This window comes from Panulirus ornatus, chromosome 33 (assembly GCF_036320965.1).
Source record: "Panulirus ornatus isolate Po-2019 chromosome 33, ASM3632096v1, whole genome shotgun sequence".
NCBI classification, from domain to species: domain Eukaryota; kingdom Metazoa; phylum Arthropoda; class Malacostraca; order Decapoda; family Palinuridae; genus Panulirus; species Panulirus ornatus.
The window spans coordinates 25,344,100-25,366,103 of record NC_092256.1 but is presented as its reverse complement, the minus strand read 5'-3'; the positions used below and the strand labels follow the sequence as shown (position 1 = coordinate 25,366,103).

At 41.3% G+C, this 22,004-nt stretch overlaps 1 protein-coding gene across 2 annotated transcripts in view; it reads left to right on the top strand.

Annotated features, from left to right (window-relative positions):
* The first annotated feature begins 2,840 nt into the window (after positions 1-2,840).
* LOC139759660 (CUE domain-containing protein 2) overlaps positions 2,841-22,004 on the top strand; it is a 63,155-nt gene continuing 43,991 nt past the window's right edge. The window contains exons 1-2 of one of the 2 annotated variants that reach the window (XM_071682064.1): positions 2,841-2,973; positions 5,925-6,025. In XM_071682064.1, coding sequence (XP_071538165.1) covers positions 5,949-6,025 — 77 coding nt within the window. In that variant the 5' untranslated portion in view covers positions 2,841-2,973; positions 5,925-5,948. Of the gene's footprint in view, positions 2,974-3,173; positions 3,193-5,924; positions 6,026-22,004 lie in introns of those variants that run through there. The other variant, XM_071682066.1, reaches the window with a different exon arrangement.

Genomic DNA, 22,004 nt, shown 5'->3' with positions numbered 1-22,004 from the left:
TTTTTAATAAATTCCACTGCAATACCATCCAAACCTGTTGCCTTGCCGGCTTGCATCTTCCGCAAAGCTTTTACTACCTCTTCTCTGTTTACCAAATCATTTTCCCTAACCCTCTCACTTTGCACACCACCTCGACCAAAACACCCTATATCTGCCACTCTATCATCAAACACATTCAACAAACCTTCAAAATACTCACTCCATCTCCTTCTCACATCACCACTACTTGTTATCACCTCCCCATTTGCGCCCTTCACTGAAGTTACCATTTGCTCCCTTGTCTTACGCACTTTATTTACCTCCTTCCAGAACATCTTTTTATTCTCCCTAAAATTTAATGATACTCTCTCACCCCAACTCTCATTTGCCCTCTTTTTCACCTCTTGCACCTTTCTCTTGACCTCCTGTCTCTTTCTTTTATACATCTCCCACTCAATTGCATTTTTTCCCTGCAAAAATCGTCCAAATGCCTCTCTCTTCTCTTTCACTAATAATCTTACTTCTTCATCCCACCACTCACTACCCTCTCTAATCAACACACCTCTTATATATATAAGAGAAAGCGACGGGAAGTCAAGAGAAAGGCGCAAGATTCGAAAAGAGTGCAAATGAGCTTTGGGGTGAGAGAGTATCATTAAACTTTAGGAAAAATATAAAGATGTTTTGGAAGGAGGTAAATAAAGTGCTTAAGAAAAGAGAGCAATTGGGAAAATCGGTGAGGGGGGGGGGGGATGATAACAGGCAGTGATGAAGTGAGGAGATGGAGTATTTTGAAGGTTTTGTTGAATGCGATTGATTGATAGAGTGACAGATGTAGGGTGTCTTGGTCGGGGTGGTATGCGAAGTAAGAAACTATGGGAGATTGGTTTGGTGAAGAGAGAAGAGGTGGTGAAAGCTTTCCGGAAGATAAAGTCCGGTATGGCGGCGGTGTTGGATGGTATTGCAGTTGAATTTTAAGAAAGGGGCTGACCGTGTTGTTGATTGGTTAGTAAGGATATTCAGTGTATGTATGGATCATGGTGAAGTGCTTGGGGATTGGCGGAATGCATATATAGTGCCATTATACAAAGGTAAAGGGGATAAAAAGTGAGTGTTCAAACTATAAAGCTAAAAGTTTGTTGAGTATTCCTGGAAAATTGTTTGGGAGGGCATTGATTAAGAGGGTGAAGGCATGTACAGAGCATCTGATTTGGGAGAAACAGTGTGGTTTCAGAAGTGGTAGAGGATGTGTGGATCGAGTGTTTGCTTTGAAGAATGTATGTGAGAAATAGAAAAACAGACGGATTTGTAGGTAGTATTTATGGATCTGAAGAAGGTATATGACAGGGTGGATAGAGATGCTTTGTAGAAGGCCTTAAGAACATACGGTCTGGGAGATAAGCAGTTAGCAGCAGTGAGAAGTTTTTATCAAGGGTGTAAGGCATGTATACGAATGGGAAGAGAGGAGAGTGATTGGTTCCTAGCGAAGGTCGGCAAGGGTGTGTGATGTACCCTTGGTTTTTTAATTTGTTTATGGATGGGGTGGTTAGGGAGGTAAATGCATGAGTTGTGGAAAGAGGAGCGAGTATGCAGCCTGTTGGGGATGAGAGGGCCTGGGAAGTGAGTCAGTTGCTGCTGGCCGACGATACAGCACTGGTGGTTGATTTGTGAGAAACTGCAGAAGCTGGTGACTTGAGTTTCGAAAAGTGTGTGAAAGTTGGGAGTAAATGAGAATAAGAGCAAGATTATTAGGTTCAGCAGGGTTGAGGGACAAGTTAATTGGGATGTGAATTTGAATGGAGAAAAATTGGAGAAAGGGAAGTTTTTAGATATCTGGAAGTGGACATAGCAGCGAATGGAACCATAGAAGTGGAATGAGCATAGGGTTGGGGAAAAGGTCGAAGGTTCTGGGAGCGGAGAAGAATGTGTGAAAAAAGAGAACGTTATACCGGAGGGCAAAAATGGGTGTTTGAAGCAGCAGTAGTTCCAACAATCTTATATGGTTGCGAGGCAAGGGCTGTAGATGGGGTTGTACGGAGGAGGGTGAACGTGTTGGAAATTAAATGTTTGAGAACAATATGTGGTGTGAGGTGGTTTGATCGAATAAGTAATGAAAGGGTAAGAAAGATGTGGGGTAATAAAAAGAGTGTGGTTGAGAGAGCAGAAGAGGATGTGTTGAAATTGTTTGGACATATGGAGAGAATGAGTGAGGAAAGGTTGACAAAGAGGATATATGGTTGGAACAAGGAGAAGCGGGAGACGAAATTGGGGACGAAAAGATTTTGAGCGATCGGGGCCTGAACATACAGGAGGGTGAAAGGCGTGTAAGTATTAGGGTGAATTAGAACGATGTGGTATACCAGGGTCGACGTTCTGTCAATGGACTGAACCAGGGCATATGAAACGTCTGGGGTTTAACCATGGAAAGGTTTGCAAGGCCTGGATGTGGATAGGAAGCTGTGGTTTCGTACTTAATTAGTCTCCAACTTAAAAAAATTGAATGAGTAGAGGAGTGACGGTCGCAAGAAATAGCGTGATCTATGAAGCAAGAGGTAAGAGGTGCTTCGTAGGTACTCGTAGGTACTTGGTAATTTATCTCGCTCAATATATATATATATATATATATATATATATATATATATATATATATATATATATATATATATACATATGAGTGTGTGTGTACCAATATTGATATTTTACCCATTAGACTGGCGGAAAACATACAAACTGTTTATTCACTCTTATTAGCTTTAACTGAGCTAAAGCTTTGCTGTTATAAGAAATACAAAACGGTGGACGATTTGATATTCAATATCTTACCAAGAGAATACGAGATCATTTTGCTTTAGCTTAGGGCTGTGGAAACGTATTGAAGACTACATATCCCATTGGGTATGTCTTGTTCAGTCGTCTATACAACAAAACAGCGGTACCTTCTATCGAGCCGAGAGGTGTTTGGCCTTAGGTCTTTAAAGGCGTCCTAATTTCAACGTGAGTTAATAAAGAATTTTACTCCTTTGCTAATGATACGAAAGAGTATTTCAGATTAACCATATTTGTCGCATGCTTTGATAAATTACTATTTTGACAAATAGCCCCAGAAAACCTGCGCGACTTGAAGAGGTTGTTTCTGTAGCAGAACCTTTACTCAACTAGGCTGCGCCGCTTTGTCATAAATCTTTGTAAGAAGCATTTGCGAAATTAGTTTATGTAAGTGTTGTGACATTATTCTGCTTATTAGTAACAGACAGGTATTAAGTATTCAGATTTTCACTGTACTGAACTGTCAAACTGAACCAGCGTACAGTAGGCTTGCTAATGTTCTGGTCTGAACATGTTTTGTACTTTAGTGGTATGCGCAGGATATACGCTCTTGATTTATGCAGAAACTTAATGGTGGTATATTAACTACAGACTGTCATGTCACTAAACATAATAATATTCTTCCTAATGCAGATAGTGTCAACATGGCCCAACTTAATTTTCCTTCCTCAACATAGCTGCCTTAACCATGATCTTCCAGCTTGATCTGCAAGAGTTAAGCTTTTTTATTTGTTTTGTCTTCTTTGAGGGCATGATTCACATTATGTTATAGGACCTGATATGTTCAGTATTACACGAATGTAGGTAGAGCCTATTCTTGAATTTAATATTTTCCTCAGTCTGCCCAGATATCTCTGTTAATACACCAGTTACAACAAAGAATGAACTAAAGGATTTGGAAGAAGAGCATATCGTTGAACGATTTATACTCAGTAGAATTGATTTAGCCTTGTACTTCTTCAAGGGTGATCATTATTTTTTTTTACCTATGGTAGTTGATGAGAAGTTGGAGGGCTAAGAAGACCAGGAAAAGTTTAGGGCTAATGTTAAAGTAGGCTATTCACTTATGTCAACAAAACCATTAAAAGTAGCACCTAATATCCCTTAGCATTGGAGAACACTTGCTGCCTAAAGGTATATTAAGTGAGATATTCACATACAGTCTAGCTTTAGTTGTTTTGTAATTTCTCTTTACTGCAACGTTTTCTTGGGGAAAAACCTGCTTAGTACCAAGCAAACCCTCACAGAGACCAGACTGCTGGTCTTGATGTCCTTGAAGAGATTTAAGAAAGTCCCCTATGTCAGTGTTACCGTCTCTGGGCAAAAACACATACTTTTTGGGATCCTTTTTGATCACTTTTTTCCTCTGAGGATTTTCTCATTAATGGTCAAGTGTTCCAGAGCCTTTACAACATAGCATATCACTTACAATAAAAAAGAAACTTTGCTGTAAGCTTCTTTAAAGGTGTGTGAATGAGAATGCTGAAAGTATCTTGGACTTTTTCTTTGGCAGTCCTGTAGTAAAGAAAAGAAGTGGTTCCCCATTTTTGGGTTGAACCTCATTCCTCAAAGCCTAAGTCAAGTGGAATTTTGAGATGTTAAGCCCATCTATTGTTTGATTCATCCTTTTTACTTTGTACTATAAACTTTCCTTACATTCTCTAGAGATGTCTCTACCCTTTTTTATTTCCTGAGAGAGCATTGTATTGACTCATTGTATTGACTAATTCTATACAGGAAGTTTTACTCTTGTAAGGCCCTATCTCTTGAATACTCTTCACTATAATGCAACCTCTTGAATTTATGTATGCTGTCTTAAAACTTAAAGATTGTCATCAGTTCATCCCTTGAAGAATGTGTGGAAGTCGAGAACATTATCTCAGAAAGCAAAAATGGGTATGTTTGATGGAATAGTGGTTCCAGCAATGTTGTATGGTTGCGAGGCGTGGGCTATGGATACAGTTGTGCGGAGGAGGGTGGATGTGCTGGAAATGAGATGTTTGAGGACTATATGTGGTGTGAGGTGGTTTGAGTAAGTAATAATAGGGTAAGAGAGATGTATGGTAATAAAAAGAGTGTGGTTGAGAGAGCAGAAGAGGGTGTTTTGAAATGGTTTGGTCACATGGAGAGAATGAGTGAGGAAAGATTGACCAAGAGGATATATGTGTCAGAGGTGGAGGGAACGAGGAGAAGTGGGAGACCAAATCGGAGGTGGAAAGATGGAGTGAAAAAGATTTTGAGTGATCGGGGCCTGAACATGCAGGAGGGTGAAAGGCGTGCAAGAAATATATAGATTATTTATTTATTTTATTATACTTTGTCGCTGTCTCCCACGTTAGCGAGGTAGCGCTAGGAAACAGACGAAAGAATGGCCCAACCCACCCACATACACGTGTATACACATACATGTCCACACATGCAATATACATACCTATACATCTCAATGTATACATATATATACACACACAGACATATACATATATACACATGTACATAATTCATACTGTCTGCCTTTATTCATTCCCATTGCCACCCCGCCACACATGAAATAACAACCCCCTCCCCTGCATGTGCGCGAGGTAGCACAAGGAAAAGACAACAAAGGCCACATTCGTTCACACTCAGTCTCTAGCTGTCATGTGTAATGCACCGAAACCACAGCTCCCTTTCCACACCCAGGCCCGACAGAACTTTCCATGGTTTACCCCGGACGCTTCACATGCCCTGGTTCAATTCATTGACAGCACGTCGACCCTGGTATACCACATTGTTCCAATTCACTATTCCTTGCACACCTTTCACCCTCCTCCATGTTCAGGCCCTGATCACTGAAAATATATGTCTGTGTATGTATATGTTGAAATGTATAGGTATGTAAATGTGCTTGTGTGGGCGTTTATGTATATACATGTGGATGTGGGTGGGTTGGGCCATTCTTTCATCTGTTTCCTTGTGCTACCTCTCCAATGCGGGAGACAGCGACAAAGTATAATGATAAATAGATAATATTTATAGTATTATTATAAATTGTGTTGCTTTTACTGCTGACAGAATTATCATAATGACAGCACATAAGGATGGAATGGAAAATAAATAACTACTAATAGGTCTTGTTTCAGGTGGTAAAATTGTTAATCTCTACGATGAGTGCTGATGCAGATATTGTTCGTTCTTCTCTTGAGAAATTGCTTCGTGAACATGCTCCAAGTGCTGATGCAAGGTAAGTTCCCTGAATTAATGTAATAGTTTTATTTTCTTTTCTTTTGATTATTTCATGTAGGAGGCTTGTTACTGAATGTGGAAAAATGTCTTGTTTGTTGTGAATAATTTGCCATATGATAATGCTTTTTTTGTTGTCATAGTTCCAAGATCTTTTTATGGGACTCCTGTATCACTCAGCCAGTGTGTTCTTCATGTGGATCCAAAGGTTCTGGAAAGATGTACTGAAGTTTTGTTTGTTCTGGGAATGTGATGGACAGTCAATGATTTTTATTTATTTTTTTTTTGGTGGAGTGTTAACAGCTTGAATAGGATGAGTCTTATGTGGAATCTCTTTTTCATTTTCCTGAGGTGTGATAGCTTGAGAAGATTGTGTGGTTTTAATGAGTTTGCTGTTAAGAAGTGTGTTGGAAATGGTGTTCGGAACAAGGCACTTTACTGGATGACATGTGATGTTTGTGTGAATATGTTTAATTATACTGTACCATTATTTACTTGTGAAGGGGGTTGTTTACTTTTTTAGGTGATTGTCGTACAGGGCTAGAGTTTCTGTATTATACCTGGGTGGGTTTTTGAGAAAGTGGCAAGAATGAGTATGGTCATGTGTGGCTTGATGATTTGTGTACATGCCTTACGTAATTTTCTTATATTGGTAGAACTTGGGTCTTTGCATGTAGGTGATGTAGAGTGACATTGTGTGTATATCCTATTGTACAGTGTCAGCAAAAAAACCTTGTCCACCCCATCACCCCAGAGTTTGTGGCCTTCCTGAGAGTGTCAACCCACCTCCAAAACCAGTCCCTGGAATGATGAACAAGAGTTGCTTTAATGCTTCTCGACCTGGGAGGTTAAATTTGGAGCTGGCTAGAAGTCTTAGTTAGGTGACTAAGGATAAATTTTGTTGGTGGGATGATGATGTCAGGGAAGGCCATGAACACTGGCAAGCAGCTGCTTAATCATGTGTTCTAAGGACCCTGTGTACCTAGAAATTTTACATGCCCCCAAGTGTGAATTCAAGCTTTTTCTTTTTAGAAAGGTAAGAGCCAACCATCTTGAAGTACAGTTGGAAGAAATACAGTGCCCAGAAGTGAAATTACCAAAATGAAATAGCAGGCAGGGAGAGTAAAGAAAGATCATACTTCCTTAACAATAGCCTGAGGCACACTAAGGTGGGTTGCTGGTGCTCTCACCATTAAAAACACTAGTCTCAGAAAGCAGATGTACACTGATTTCACCTAGGAGCATTGTATGTTTGTGCTCACAATAATCGCCTTTTAGATTTTATGGGATGGCAAGATTTACTGTGGACACTGTATTTCTAAGGCAGTTTTGTTTATATGTGTGTATTTATGTTTAGAGATTTTGTGAACTGTTTTGGGATATTATGGAGGACCAGGTATATTGTTTAGTTCCCATATAAAGTGTTTATAGGGAGTGGAAAGTTTCTGTTTGTTGGCTGATGTTCATACCTGTCCTTAGTTCTCATATTATTTGTGTGCTGATGTATGTTTCATGCGTGATGCCTAGTTCTGTTGTTTATTGAGTGGAAGGGGTGGTTTAACAGTGTGATGTATAGTTATAGGTTTGATTCATACTACTTGAATGTCAGTGAGGCCTTGAGGATTTTGAGTTAATACTCTAATTTCGTTGCTGAGAAGCCAGTGACTGAGAATTGTAAGTTATTGTTGCTGGTTATTTTAGGCATTAGGTATTTTAGCACATTGTGATAGGATGGAAATATTGTCTTCGTAAGTAAGGATGAAGATTTTGTGTGGTGAGGAGGAAGAGGAAAGTCTTGAAGCAGGATGTTGAAGACAGTGGGGGATAGAATGTCGTCTTAAGGGACTGTTGTGCTTGGAGGTGGAGAAAGTTTTCTGATCACAATTTGTAAAATTTTTTGTGTGTTTTGCATATTATGAAATAAAGTGTTTTAAACTTGTGTTCAGCTATCTCTTACATTGGGGATAAGGACATCAGAGTTTGTTAAAATGCCTATGAAAATTATTTTTTAATGTTGTCCTGATGATTTAGATCCAAAGGGAGAACCCAAAAGTGGCTCAAACAGCCGACCTATCTAAGAGTCATAAGAGTTCAAGCACTTAGTCAGCTGGGGTCATATTCCATATTGCTATAAATCTAGTCTTGTTTGGTATTAAACATTTTTAGAAGACAAACTCTTGGTTCACATTTTTGACAATTTTACTCATATTTGACCTAATCTTAAAGTCAAAAAGGTTTGTTAGGTCAGTTATTCATCACAAACAAATCTGAGCATGTTGACTGTCAGGATGATTATTATGATAAGTTGGGTGATATAGATGCATTAGATATTTCATTACAATACTCAGCCATATGAATGTGACACATTCAAGGAACTACTTGCAAAGGCACTTGTTTAGGTAGCACTACAATATAGTATATAGTAACAGTGGTAATCTAGGCACCAATACTGTATAACAGCACTGGACATTTATGTTCTGTTTAGCAGCAAACAAAAAAGAAATCAGCCTTAGATAATTTTTCATGGGGAGCTACAGCTTTCAGTTTGATAGGTTTATGGGTGGGAAGCACAACCTGATGGCAGTGTTTTGTGATAAGCTAGGGATAGGAATGACAGTTTTTTTTTTTAAAGGCTCCAGTCACAAACAAAATTCTACATCAAGGCCAAACCTTAATTGAAATATAGAGAGATATGAAATGGAAAAAGAAGACAAGGGAAAGTATTTATGAATTTTTGAGAAAGTGAAAGCCTGTCTTTTGAATTGTGCTAGGTCATAGTTATTGGGAAAGACATGAGAAGGTAGAGAGTTCCAAAGCTACAATGCTTTGAGAAAGAAGCAATTTTCAAAACGGCAGCCCACCCTTAAGTTGCTGATGGCCACACAATAATTGTGACATAGCAGCTTGCTAAGTATTGTGTGGTCTAGCTAGTGGTGTGGGCACACAACCAGCCAGCTCTCGGGAGAAACACTTTTAACATGGCGTGATGAGTGTTGTCTGACACTATTAGTGAATTGACATGATGACAATGTCTTCTGATACTTTAAGTAGAGGAATGTTGAGCTTGTACAGATACTATCAGTAAGCACATTTCTTTCTGCCACTAATTAAGGTTTTTGCAGATGCCAGCCCCTCTAGAGAGACCTCTGGACAGGTGTTTTCTGTTTCTATTTACAATGGAGATATATTCTAAGTATTTTGAAAATATAAACATCATTTTGTTAGTATTTAGTCAGTAAAATTCTCTATCAAGAAATGACAATAATTGAAAAGATAAAAGCTGTACTTGTGGGTGATGAGCATGTTGCTGGTTCCTTAGCATAGTGGTATTTTATAGGACGGTGTAAGTAGTTTGCCTATTTCTCTCTTCTATAGTCTGTCTTGCAAGCATGAGAGATTCTCTATGATGTTTCACAGGAAAATTGGAATTAAAACCTATGAATTTGTTGTTCTCGTGGGGAAACATTGGCTTCCCTACCCATCTCTACCAACCCAGCTAGCTAGCAGCACCTCATTTGTTTTGGACCTGTCTTAGGTTAGCCAGACTGCCATAGTGATGATTTTAATACATTACTCACTCCTTGCCACAGAATTCTCTTGGTTTACATGCTTATGAGATGTCATCTGCCATAGCAGATTTTTTTCATCCCCCAGACTAGTATCTTTTTTTTATATTGTTTGTTCCAAGTATGGTTCTCCATAGGTATGCATGGTCTATGGTCTGTGTTTTAGGATACATATATGTATGTATGTCTATTTTTTTATCGTCATTAGATGTGTTGGAAATTAGATGTTTGAGGACAATATGTGGGATAAGGTGGTTTGATCAAGTAAGTGATAAAAGGATGATAAAGAGGTGTGGTTGTGAGAAAGCTGAAGAGGGTATGCTAAAAGGGGGACCAGATTGGAGATGGAGGGATGGAGTGAAAAAGTTTTGAGTGATCAGGGGCTGAATATGGAGGAGGATGAAATGCATGCTTGGGATAGACTAAATTGGAACAGCATGTTATAGTGGAAGCAACCTGCTGTCAATGGACTGTATCAGGGCATGCAAAGCAGTTGAGGGAATCCATGTAGCATTGGTTGTGGAAAGGGGGTTATGGTTTTGGTGTATTGCACAGAACAGCTAGAGAGTGGATGTGAGCTAATGCTGTCTTTCTTTGTGTGTTCCTGGTACTATCTTGCTAACAGGAAACAGCAGATGAATATAAAAAAAAATATATGATGGGTGATTTAAATGCAGCAGTTGAGGGTATGATTTGAATGTGGCAGTTGAGGTGAGTGTTCAAACTACAGAGACATAGGTTTGTTGAGTATTCTTGGGAAATTATTTGGGAGAGTATTGATTGAGAGAGTGAAGGTATGTACAGAGCATCAGTTTGGGGAAGAGCATTGTGGTTTTAGAAGTCGTAGAGGATGTGTGGATCAGGTGTTTGCTTTGAAGAATGTATGTGAGAAGTACTTGGAAAAACAGATGGGTTTGTATGTAGCATTTATGGATCTCGAGAAGGCATATGATAGGGTTGATAGAGATGCTTTGGGGAAGGTCTTAAGAGTATATGGTGTGGAATTTAAGTTGCTAGAAGCAGTGAAAAAGTTTTTTCCAAGGACGTAAGGCATGTGTATGAGTAGGAAGAGAGTTATTGGCCTCTAGTGAATGTCAGTCTGTGGTAGGGGTGTGTGAAGTCCCCATGGTTGTTTAATTTTTTTATGGATGGCGTGGTTATATATATATGAAGTCTGTTGGGGATGAGAGAGCTTGGGAAGTGAGTCAGTTGTTGTTCGCTGATGATACAGCGCTGGTGGCTGATTCATGTGAGAAACTGCAGAAGCTGGTGACTGAGTTTGGTAAAGTGTGTGAAAGAAGAAAGTTAAGAGTGAATGTGAATAAGAGCAAGGTAATTAGGTACAGTAGGGTTGAGGGTCAAGTCATTTGGGAGGTAAGTTTGAATGGAGAAAAACTGGAGGAAGTAAAGTGTTTTAGATATCTGGGAGTGGATCTGGCAGCGGATGGAACCATGGAAGCGGAAATGAATCATAGGGTGGGGGAGGGGGCGAAAATTCTGGGAGCCTTGAAGAATGTGTGAAAGTCGAGAACATTATCTCGGAAAGCAAAAATGGGTATGTTTGAAGGAATAGTGGTTCGAACAATGTTGTATGGTTGCGAGGCGTGGACTATGGATAGAGTTGTGCGCAGGAGGATGGATGTGCTGGAAATGAGATGTTTGAGGACAGTGTGTGGTGTGAGGTGGTTTGATCGAGTAAGTAACGTAAGGGTAAGAGAGATGTTTGGAAATAAGAAGAGCGTGGTTGAGAGAGCAGAAGAGGGTGTTTTGAAATGGTTTGGTCACATAGAGAGAATGAATGAGGAAAGATTGACCAAGAGGATATACGTGTCAGAGGTGGAGGGAACGAGGAGAAGAGGGAGACCAAATTGGAGGTGGAAAGATGGAGTGAAAAAGATTTTGTGTGATCGGGGCCTGAACATGCAGGAGGGTGAAAGGAGGGCAAGGAATAGAGTGAATTGGATCGATGTGGTATACCGGGGTTGACGTGCTGTCAGTGGATTGAATCAAGGCATGTGAAGCGTCTGGGGTAAACCATGGAAAGCTGTGTAGGTATGTATATTTGCGTGTGTGGACGTATGTATATACATGTGTATGGGGGGGGGTTGGGCCATTTCTTTCGTCTGTTTCCTTGCGCTACCTCGCAAATGCGGGAGACAGCGACAAAGTATAAAAAAAAAAAAAAAAATATATATATATATATGGAATGGGATGTATTTAGGGAATCAGTGATGGATTGCGCAAAAGATGCTTGTGGCATGAGAAGAGTGGGAGGTGGGCTGTTTAGAAAGGGTAGTGAGTGGTGGGATGAAGAAGTAGAGTATTAGTGAAAGAGAAGAGAGAGGCATTTGGACGATTTTTGCAGGGAAAAAATGCAATTGAGTGGGAGAAGTATAAAAGAAAGAGACAGGAGGTCAAGAGAAAGGTGCAAGAGGTGAAAAAAAGGGCAAATGAGAGTTGGGGTGAGAGACTATCAGTAAATTTTAGGGAGAATAAAAAGATGTTCTGGAAGGAGGTAAATAGGGTGCGTAAGACAAGGGAGCAAATCGGAACTTCAGTGAAGGGCGTAAATGGGGAGGTGATAACAAGTAGTGGTGATGTGAGAAGGAGATGGAATGAGTATTTTGAAGGTTTGTTGAATGTGTCTGATGACAGAGTAGCAGATTAGGGTGTTTGGGTCGAGGTGGTGTGCAAAGTGAGAGGGTTAGGGAAAATGATTTGGTAAACAGAGAAGAGGTAGTAAAAGCTTTGCGGAAGATGAAAGCCGGCAAGGCAGCAGGTTTGGATGGTATTGCAGTGGAATTTATTAAAAAAGGGGGTGACTGTATTGTTGACTGGTTGGTAAGGTTATTTAATGTATGTATGACTCATGGTGAGGTGCCTGAGGATTGGCGGAATGCGTGCATAGTGCCATTGTACAAAGGCAAAGGGGATAAGAGTGAGTGCTCAAATTACAGAGGTATAAGTTTGTTGAGTATTCCTGGTAAATTATATGGGAGGGTATTGATTGAGAGGGTGAAGGCATGTACAGAGCATCAGATTGGGGAAGAGCAGTGTGGTTTCAGAAGTGGTAGAGGTTGTGTGGATCAGGTGTTTGCTTTGAAGAATGTATGTGAGAAATACTTAGAAAAGCATATGGATTTGTATGTAGCATTTATGGATCTGGAGAAGACATATGATAGAGTTGATAGAGATGCTCTGTGGAAGGTATTAAGAATATATGGTGTGGGAGGCAAGTTGTTAGAAGCAGTGAAAAGTTTTTATCGAGGATGTAAGGCATGTGTACGTGTAGGAAGAGAGGAAAGTGATTGGTTCTCAGTGAATGTAGGTTTGCGGCAGGGGTGTGTGATGTCTCCATGGTTGTTTAATTTGTTTATGGATGGGGTTGTTAGGGAGGTAAATGCAAGAGTCTTGGAAAGAGGGGCAAGTATGAAGTCTGTTGGGGATGAGAGAGCTTGGGAAGTGAGTCAGTTGTTGTTCGCTGATGATACAGCGCTGGTGGCGGATTCATGTGAGAAACTGCAGAAGCTGGTGACTGAGTTTGGTAAAGTGTGTGGAAGAAGAAAGTTAAGAGTAAATGTGAATAAGAGCAAGGTTATTAGGTACAGTAGGGTTGAGGGTCAAGTCAATTGGGAGGTGAGTTTGAATGGAGAAAAACTGGAGGAAGTGAAGTGTTTTAGATATCTGGGAGTGGATCTGTCAGCGGATGGAACCATGGAAGCGGAAGTGGATCATAGGGTGGGGGAGGGGGCGAAAATTTTGGGAGCCTTGAAAAATGTGTGGAAGTCGAGAACATTATCCCGGAAAGCAAAAATGGGTATGTTTGAAGGAATAGTAGTTCCAACAATGTTGTATGGTTGCGAGGCGTGGGCTATGGATAGAGTTGTGCGCAGGAGGATGGATGTGCTGGAAATGAGATGTTTGAGGACAATGTGTGGTGTGAGGTGGTTTGATCGAGTAAGTAACGTAAGGGTAAGAGAGATGTGTGGAAATAAAAAGAGCGTGGTTGAGAGAGCAGAAGAGGGTGTTTTGAAATGGTTTGGGCACATGGAGAGAATGAGTGAGGAAAGATTGACCAAGAGGATATATGTGTCGGAGGTGGAGGGAACGAGGAGAAGAGGGAGACCAAATTGGAGGTGGAAAGATGGAGTGAAAAGGATTTTGTGTGATCGGGGCCTGAACATGCAGGAGGGTGAAAGGAGGGCAAGGAATAGAGTGAATTGGAGCGATGTGGTATACAGGGGTTGACGTGCTGTCAGTGGATTGAATCAAGGCATGTGAAGCGTCCGGGGTAAACCATGGAAAGCTGTGTAGGTATGTATATTTGCGTGTGTGGACGTGTGTATGTACATGTGTATGGGGGGGTTGGGCCATTTCTTTCGTCTGTTTCCTTGCGCTACCTCGCAAACGCGGGAGACAGCGACAAAGTTTTAAAAAAAAAAAAAAAAAAATATATATATATATATATATATATATATATATATATATATATACATAAGTATACTTATGTAAGTAGGAGAGATGGCCAGAGAGCGTTATTGGATTACGTGTTAATTGACAGGTGTGCGAAAGAGAGACTTTTGGATGTTAATGTGCTGAGAGGTGCAACTGGAGGGATGTCTGATCATTATCTTGTGGAGGCTAAGGTGAAGATTTGTATGCGTTTTCAGAAAAGAAGAGTGAATGTTGGGGTGAAGAGGGTGGTGAGAGTAAGTGAGCTTGGGAAGGAGACCTGTGTGAGGAAGTACCAGGAGAGACTGAGTACAGAATGGAAAAAGGTGAGAACAATGGAAGTAAGGGGAGTGGGGGAGGAATGGGATGTATTTAGGGAATCAGTGATGGATTGCGCAAAAGATGCTTGTGGCATGAGAAGAGTGGGAGGTGGGTTGATTAGAAAGGGTAGTGAGTGGTGGGATGAAGAAGTAAGAGTATTAGTGAAAGAGAAGAGAGAGGCATTTGGACGATTTTTGCAGGGAAAAAATGCAATTGAGTGGGAGATGCATAAAAGAAAGAGACAGGAGGTCAAGAGAAAGGTGCAAGAGGTGAAAAAAAGGGCAAATGAGAGTTGGGGTGAGAGAGTATCATTAAATTTTAGGGAGAATAAAAAGATGTTCTGGAAGGAGGTAAATAAAGTGCGTAAGACAAAGGAGCAAATGAGAACTTCAGTGAAGGGCGCAAATGGGGAGGTGATAACAAGTAGTGGTGATGTGAGAAGGAGATGGAGTGAGTATTTTGAAGGTTTGTTGAATGTGTTTGATGATAGAGTGGCAGATATAGGGTGTTTTGGTCGAGGTGGTGTGCAAAGTGAGAGGGTTAGGGAAAATGATTTGGTAAACAGAGAAGAGATAGTAAAAGCTTTGCGGAAGATGAAAGCCGGCAAGGCAGCAGGTTTGGATGGTATTGCAGTGGAATTTATTAAAAAAGGGGGTGACTGTATTGTTGACTGGTTGGTAAGGTTATTTAATGTATGTATGACTCATGGTGAGGTGCCTGAGGATTGGCGGAATGCGTGCATAGTGCCATTGTACAAAGGCAAAGGGGATAAGAGTGAGTGCTCAAATTACAGAGGTATAAGTTTGTTGAGTATTCCTGGTAAATTATATGGGAGGGTATTGATTGAGAGGGTGAAGGCATGTACAGAGCATCAGATTGGGGAAGAGCAGTGTGGTTTCAGAAGTGGTAGAGGATGTGTGGATCAGGTGTTTGCTTTGAAGAATGTATGTCAGAAATACTTAGAAAAGCAAATGGATTTGTATGTAGCATTTATGGATCTGGAGAAGGCATATGATAGAGTTGATAGAGATGCTCTGTGGAAGGTATTAAGAATATATGGTGTGGGAGGAAAGTTGTTAGAAGCAGTGAAAAGTTTTTATCGAGGATGTAAGGCATGTGTACGTGTAGGAAGAGAGGAAAGTGATTGGTTCTCAGTGAATGTAGGTTTGCGGCAGGGGTGTGTGATGTCTCCATGGTTGTTTAATTTGTTTATGGATGGGGTTGTTAGGGAGGTAAATGCAAGAGTTTTGGAAAGAGGGGCAAGTATGAAGTCTGTTGGGGATGAGAGAGCTTGGGAAGTGAGTCAGTTGTTGTTCGCTGATGATACAGCGCTAGTGGCTGATTCATGTGAGAAACTGCAGAAGCTGGTGACTGAGTTTGGTAAAGTGTGTGGTAGAAGAAAGTTAAGAGTAAATGTGAATAAGAGCAAGGTTATTAGGTACTGTAGGGTTGAGGGTCAAGTCAATTGGGAGGTGAGTTTGAATGGAGAAAAGCTGGAGGAAGTGAAGTGTTTTAGATATCTGGGAGTGGATCTGGCAGCGGATGGAACCATGGAAGCGGAAGTGGATCATAGGGTGGGGGAGGGGGCGAAAATTCTGGGGGCCTTGAAGAATGTGTGGAAGTCGAGAACATTATCTCGGAAAGCAAAAATGGGTATGTTTGAAGGAATAGTGGTTCCAACAATGTTGTATGGTTGCGAGGCGTGGGCTATGGATAGAGTTGTGCGCAGGAGGATGGATGTGCTGGAAATGAGATGTTTGAGGACAATGTGTGGTGTGAGGTGGTTTGATCGAGTGAGTAACATAAGGGTAAGAGAGATGTGTGGAAATAAAAAGAGCGTGGTTGAGAGAGCAGAAGAGGGTGTTTTGAAGTGGTTTGGGCACATGGAGAGGATGAGTGAGGAAAGATTGACCAAGAGGATATATGTGTCGGAGGTGGAGGGAACGAGGAGAAGAGGAGACCAAATTGGAGGTGGAAAGATGGAGTGAAAAAGATTTTGTGTGATCGGGGCTGAACATGCAGGAGGGTGAAAGGAGGGCAAGGAATAGAGTGAATTGGATCGATGTGGTATACCGGGGTTGACGTGCTGTCAGTGGATTGAATCAAGGCATGTGAAGCGTCTGGGGTAAACCATGGAAAGCTGTGTAGGTATGTATATTTGCGTGTGTGGACGTATGTATATACATGTGTATGGGGGGGGGTTGGGCCATTTCTTTCGTTGTTTCTTGCGCTACCTCGCAAATGCGGGAGACAGCGACAAAGTATAAAAAAAAAAAAAAAAAAAATATATATATATATATATTATATATATATATATATATAAATATATATATATATTTGGACGATTTTTGCAGGGAAAAAATTGCAATTGAGTGGGAGAAGTATAAAAGAAAGAGACAGGAGGTCAAGAGAAAGGTGCAAGAGGTGAAAAAAAGGGCAAATGAGAGTTGGGGTGAGAGAGTATCATTAAATTTTAGGGAGAATAAAAAGATGTTCTGGAAGGAGGTAAATAGGGTGCGTAAGACAAAGGAGCAAATGAGAACTTCAGTGAAGGGCGTAAATGGGGAGGTGATAACAAGTAGTGGTGATGTGAGAAGGAGATGGAATGAGTATTTTGAAGGTTTGTTGAATGTGTCTGATGACAGAGTGGCAGATATAGGGTGTTTGGGTCGAGGTGGTGTGCAAAGTGAGAGGGTTAGGAAAATGATTTGGTAAACAGAGAAGAGGTAGTAAAAGCTTTGCGGAAGATGAAAGCCGGCAAGGCAGCAGGTTTGGATGGTTATTGCAGTGGAATTTATTAAAAAAGGGGGTGACTGTATTGTTGACTGGTTGGTAAGGTTATTTAATGTATGTATGACTCATGGTGAGGTGCCTGAGGATTGGCGGAATGCGTGCATAGTGCCATTGTACAAAGGCAAAGGGGATAAGAGTGAGTGCTCAAATTACAGAGGTATAAGTTTGTTGAGTATTCCTGGTAAATTATATGGGAGGGTATTGATTGAGAGGGTGAAGGCATGTACAGAGCATCAGATTGGGGAAGAGCAGTGTGGTTCCAGAAGTGGTAGAGGTTGTGTGGATAGGTGTTTGCTTTGAAGAATGTATGTGAGAAATACTTAGAAAAGCATATGGATTTGTATGTAGCATTTATGGATCTGGAGAAGGCATATGATAGAGTTGATAGAGATGCTCTGTGGAAGGTATTAAGAATATATGGTGTGGGAGGCAAGTTGTTAGAAGCAGTGAAAAGTTTTTTATCGAGGATGTAAGGCATGTGTACGTGTAGGAAGAGAGGAAAGTGATTGGTTCTCAGTGAATGTAGGTTTGCGGCAGGGGTGTGTGATGTCTCCATGGTTGTTTAATTTGTTTATGGATGGGGTTGTTAGGGAGGTAAATGCAAGAGTCTTGGAAAGAGGGGCAAGTATGAAGTCTGTTGGGGATGAGAGAGCTTGGGAAGTGAGTCAGTTGTTGTTCGCTGATGATACAGCGCTGGTGGCGGATTCATGTGAGAAACTGCAGAAGCTGGTGACTGAGTTTGGTAAAGTGTGTGGAAGAAGAAAGTTAAGAGTAAATGTGAATAAGAGCAAGGTTATTAGGTACAGTAGGGTTGAGGGTCAAGTCAATTGGGAGGTGAGTTTGAATGGAGAAAAACTGGAGGAAGTGAAGTGTTTTAGATATCTGGGAGTGGATCTGTCAGCGGATGGAACCATGGAAGCGGAAGTGGATCATAGGGTGGGGGAGGGGGCGAAAATTTTGGGAGCCTTGAAAAATGTGTGGAAGTCGAGAACATTATCCCGGAAAGCAAAAATGGGTATGTTTGAAGGAATAGTAGGTTCCAACAATGTTGTATGGTTGCGAGGCGTGGGCTATGGATAGAGTTGTGCGCAGGAGGATGGATGTGCTGGAAATGAGATGTTTGAGGACAATGTGTGGTGTGAGGTGGTTTGATCGAGTAAGTAACGTAAGGGTAAGAGAGATGTGTGGAAATAAAAAGAGCGTGGTTGAGAGAGCAGAAGAGGGTGTTTTGAAATGGTTTGGGCACATGGAGAGAATGAGTGAGGAAAGATTGACCAAGAGGATATATGTGTCGGAGGTGGAGGGAACGAGGAGAAGAGGGAGACCAAATTGGAGGTGGAAAGATGGAGTGAAAAGGATTTTGTGTGATCGGGGCCTGAACATGCAGGAGGGTGAAAGGAGGGCAAGGAATAGAGTGAATTGGAGCGATGTGGTATACAGGGGTTGACGTGCTGTCAGTGGATTGAATCAAGGCATGTGAAGCGTCCGGGGTAAACCATGGAAAGCTGTGTAGGTATGTATATTTGCAGTGTGTGGACGTGTGTATGTACATGTGTATGGGGGGGTTGGGCCATTTCTTTCGTCTGTTTCCTTGCGCTACCTCGCAAACGCGGGAGACAGCGACAAAGTTTTAAAAAAAAAAAAAAAAATATATATATATATGTATATATATATATATATATATTATATATATATATATACATAAGTATACTTATGTAAGTAGGAGAGATGGCCAGAGAGCGTTATTGGATTACGTGTTAATTGACAGGTGTGCAAAGAGAGACTTTTGGATGTTAATGTGCTGAGAGGTGCAACTGGAGGGATGTCTGATCATTATCTTGTGGAGGCTAAGGTGAAGATTTGTATGCGTTTTCAGAAAAGAAGAGTGAATGTTGGGTGAAGAGGGTGGTGAGAGTAAGTGAGCTTGGGAAGGAGACCTGTGTGAGGAAGTACCAGGAGAGACTGAGTACAGAATGAAAAAGGTGAAGTTTTGAGAACAATGGAAGTAAGGGGAGTGGGGGAGGAATGGGATGTATTTAGGGAATCAGTGATGGATTGCGCAAAAGATGCTTGTGGCATGAGAAGAGTGGGAGGTGGGTTGATTAGAAAGGGTAGTGAGTGGTGGGATGAAGAAGTAAGAGTATTAGGTGAAAGAGAAGAGAGAGGCATTTGGACGATTTTTGCAGGGAAAAAATGCAATTGAGTGGGAGATGCATAAAAGAAGAGACAGGAGGTCAAGAGAAAGGTGCAAGAGGTGAAAAAAAGGGCAAATGAGAGTTGGGGTGAGAGAGTATCATTAAATTTTAGGGAGAATAAAAAGATGTTCTGGAAGGAGGTAAATAAAGTGCGTAAGACAAAGGAGCAAATGAGAACTTCAGTGAAGGGCGTAAATGGGGAGGTGATAACAAGTAGTGGTGATGTGAGAAGGAGATGGAATGAGTATTTTGAAGGTTTGTTGAATGTGTTTGATGATAGAGTGGCAGATATAGGGTGTTTTGGTCGAGGTGGTGTGCAAAGTGAGAGGGTTAGGAAAATGATTTGGTAAACAGAGAAGAGATAGTAAAAGCTTTGCGGAAGATGAAAGCCGGCAAGGCAGCAGGTTTGGATGGTATTGCAGTGGAATTTATTAAAAAAGGGGGTGACTGTATTGTTGACTGGTTGGTAAGGTTATTTAATGTATGTATGACTCATGGTGAGGTGCCTGAGGATTGGCGGAATGCGTGCATAGTGCCATTGTACAAAGGCAAAGGGGATAAGAGTGAGTGCTCAAATTACAGAGGTATAAGTTTGTTGAGTATTCCTGGTAAATTATATGGGAGGGTATTGATTGAGAGGGTGAAGGCATGTACAGAGCATCAGATTGGGGAAGAGCAGTGTGGTTTCAGAAGTGGTAGAGGATGTGTGGATCAGGTGTTTGCTTTGAAGAATGTATGTCAGAAATACTTAGAAAAGCAAATGGATTTGTATGTAGCATTTATGGATCTGGAGAAGGCATATGATAGAGTTGATAGAGATGCTCTGTGGAAGGTATTAAGAATATATGGTGTGGGAGGAAAGTTGTTAGAAGCAGTGAAAAGTTTTTTATCGAGGATGTAAGGCATGTGTACGTGTAGGAAGAGAGGAAAGTGATTGGTTCTCAGTGAATGTAGGTTTGCGGCAGGGGTGTGTGATGTCTCCATGGTTGTTTAATTTGTTTATGGATGGGGTTGTTAGGGAGGTAAATGCAAGAGTTTTGGAAAGAGGGGCAAGTATGAAGTCTGTTGGGGATGAGAGAGCTTGGGAAGTGAGTCAGTTGTTGTTCGCTGATGATACAGCGCTAGGTGGCTGATTCATGTGAGAAACTGCAGAAGCTGGTGACTGAGTTTGGTAAAGTGTGTGGTAGAAGAAAGTTAAGAGTAAATGTGAATAAGAGCAAGGTTATTAGGTACTGTAGGGTTGAGGGTCAAGTCAATTGGGAGGTGAGTTTGAATGGAGAAAACTGGAGGAAGTGAAGTGTTTTAGATATCTGGGAGTGGATCTGGCAGCGGATGGAACCATGGAAGCGGAAGTGGATCATAGGGTGGGGGAGGGGGCGAAAATTCTGGGGGCCTTGAAGAATGTGTGGAAGTCGAGAACATTATCTCGGAAAGCAAAAATGGGTATGTTTGAAGGAATAGTGGTTCCAACAATGTTGTATGGTTGCGAGGCGTGGGCTATGGATAGAGTTGTGCGCAGGAGGATGGATGTGCTGGAAATGAGATGTTTGAGGACAATGTGTGGTGTGAGGTGGTTTGATCGAGTAAGTAACATAAGGGTAAGAGAGATGTGTGGAAATAAAAAGAGCGTGGTTGAGAGAGCAGAAGAGGGTGTTTTGAAGTGGTTTGGGCACATGGAGAGGATGAGTGAGGAAAGATTGACCAAGAGGATATATGTGTCGGAGGTGGAGGGAACAAGGAGAAGAGGGAGACCAAATTGGAGGTGGAAAGATGGAGTGAAAAAGATTTTGTGTGATCGGGGCCTGAACATGCAGGAGGGTGAAAGGAGGGCAAGGAATAGAGTGAATTGGAGCGATGTGGTATACCGGGGTTGACGTGCTGTCAGTGGATTGAATCAAGGCATGTGAAGCGTCTGGGGTAAGCTATGGAAAGCTGTGTAGGTATGTATATTTGCGTGTGTGGACGTATGTATATACATGTGTATGGGGGGGTTGGGCCATTTCTTTCGTTGTTTCTTGCGCTACCTCGCAAATGCGGGAGACAGCGACAAAGTATAATAAATAAAGAATAATAATATATATTATATATATATATATATATATATATTATATATATATATATATATATATATATTATATATATATATTATCCCTGAGGATAGGTGAGAAAGAATACTTCCCACGTATTCCCTGCGTGTCGTAGAAGGCGACTAAAAGGGGAGGGAGCGGGGGGCTGGAAATTCTCCCTCTTTTTTTTTTTTTTTTTTTATTTCCAAAAGAAGTAACAGCGACGACCCGGCCAGGTGAGGAGTATTCACCCTCTGCATGTTCAGGCCCCGATCACACAAAATCTTTTTCACTCCTTCTTTCCACCTCCAATTTGGTCTCCCTTTCTCCTCGTTCCCTCCACCTCCGACACATATATCCTCTTGGTCAATCTTTCCTCACTCATTCTCTCCATGTGACCAAACCATTTCAAAACACCCTCTTCTGCTCTCTCAACCACACTCTTTTTATTTCCACACATCTCTCTTACCCTTACGTTACTCACTCGATCAAACCACCTCACACCACACATTGTCCTCAAACATCTCATTTCCAAGCACATCCATCCTCCTGCGCACAACTCTATCCATAGTCCACGCCTCGCAACC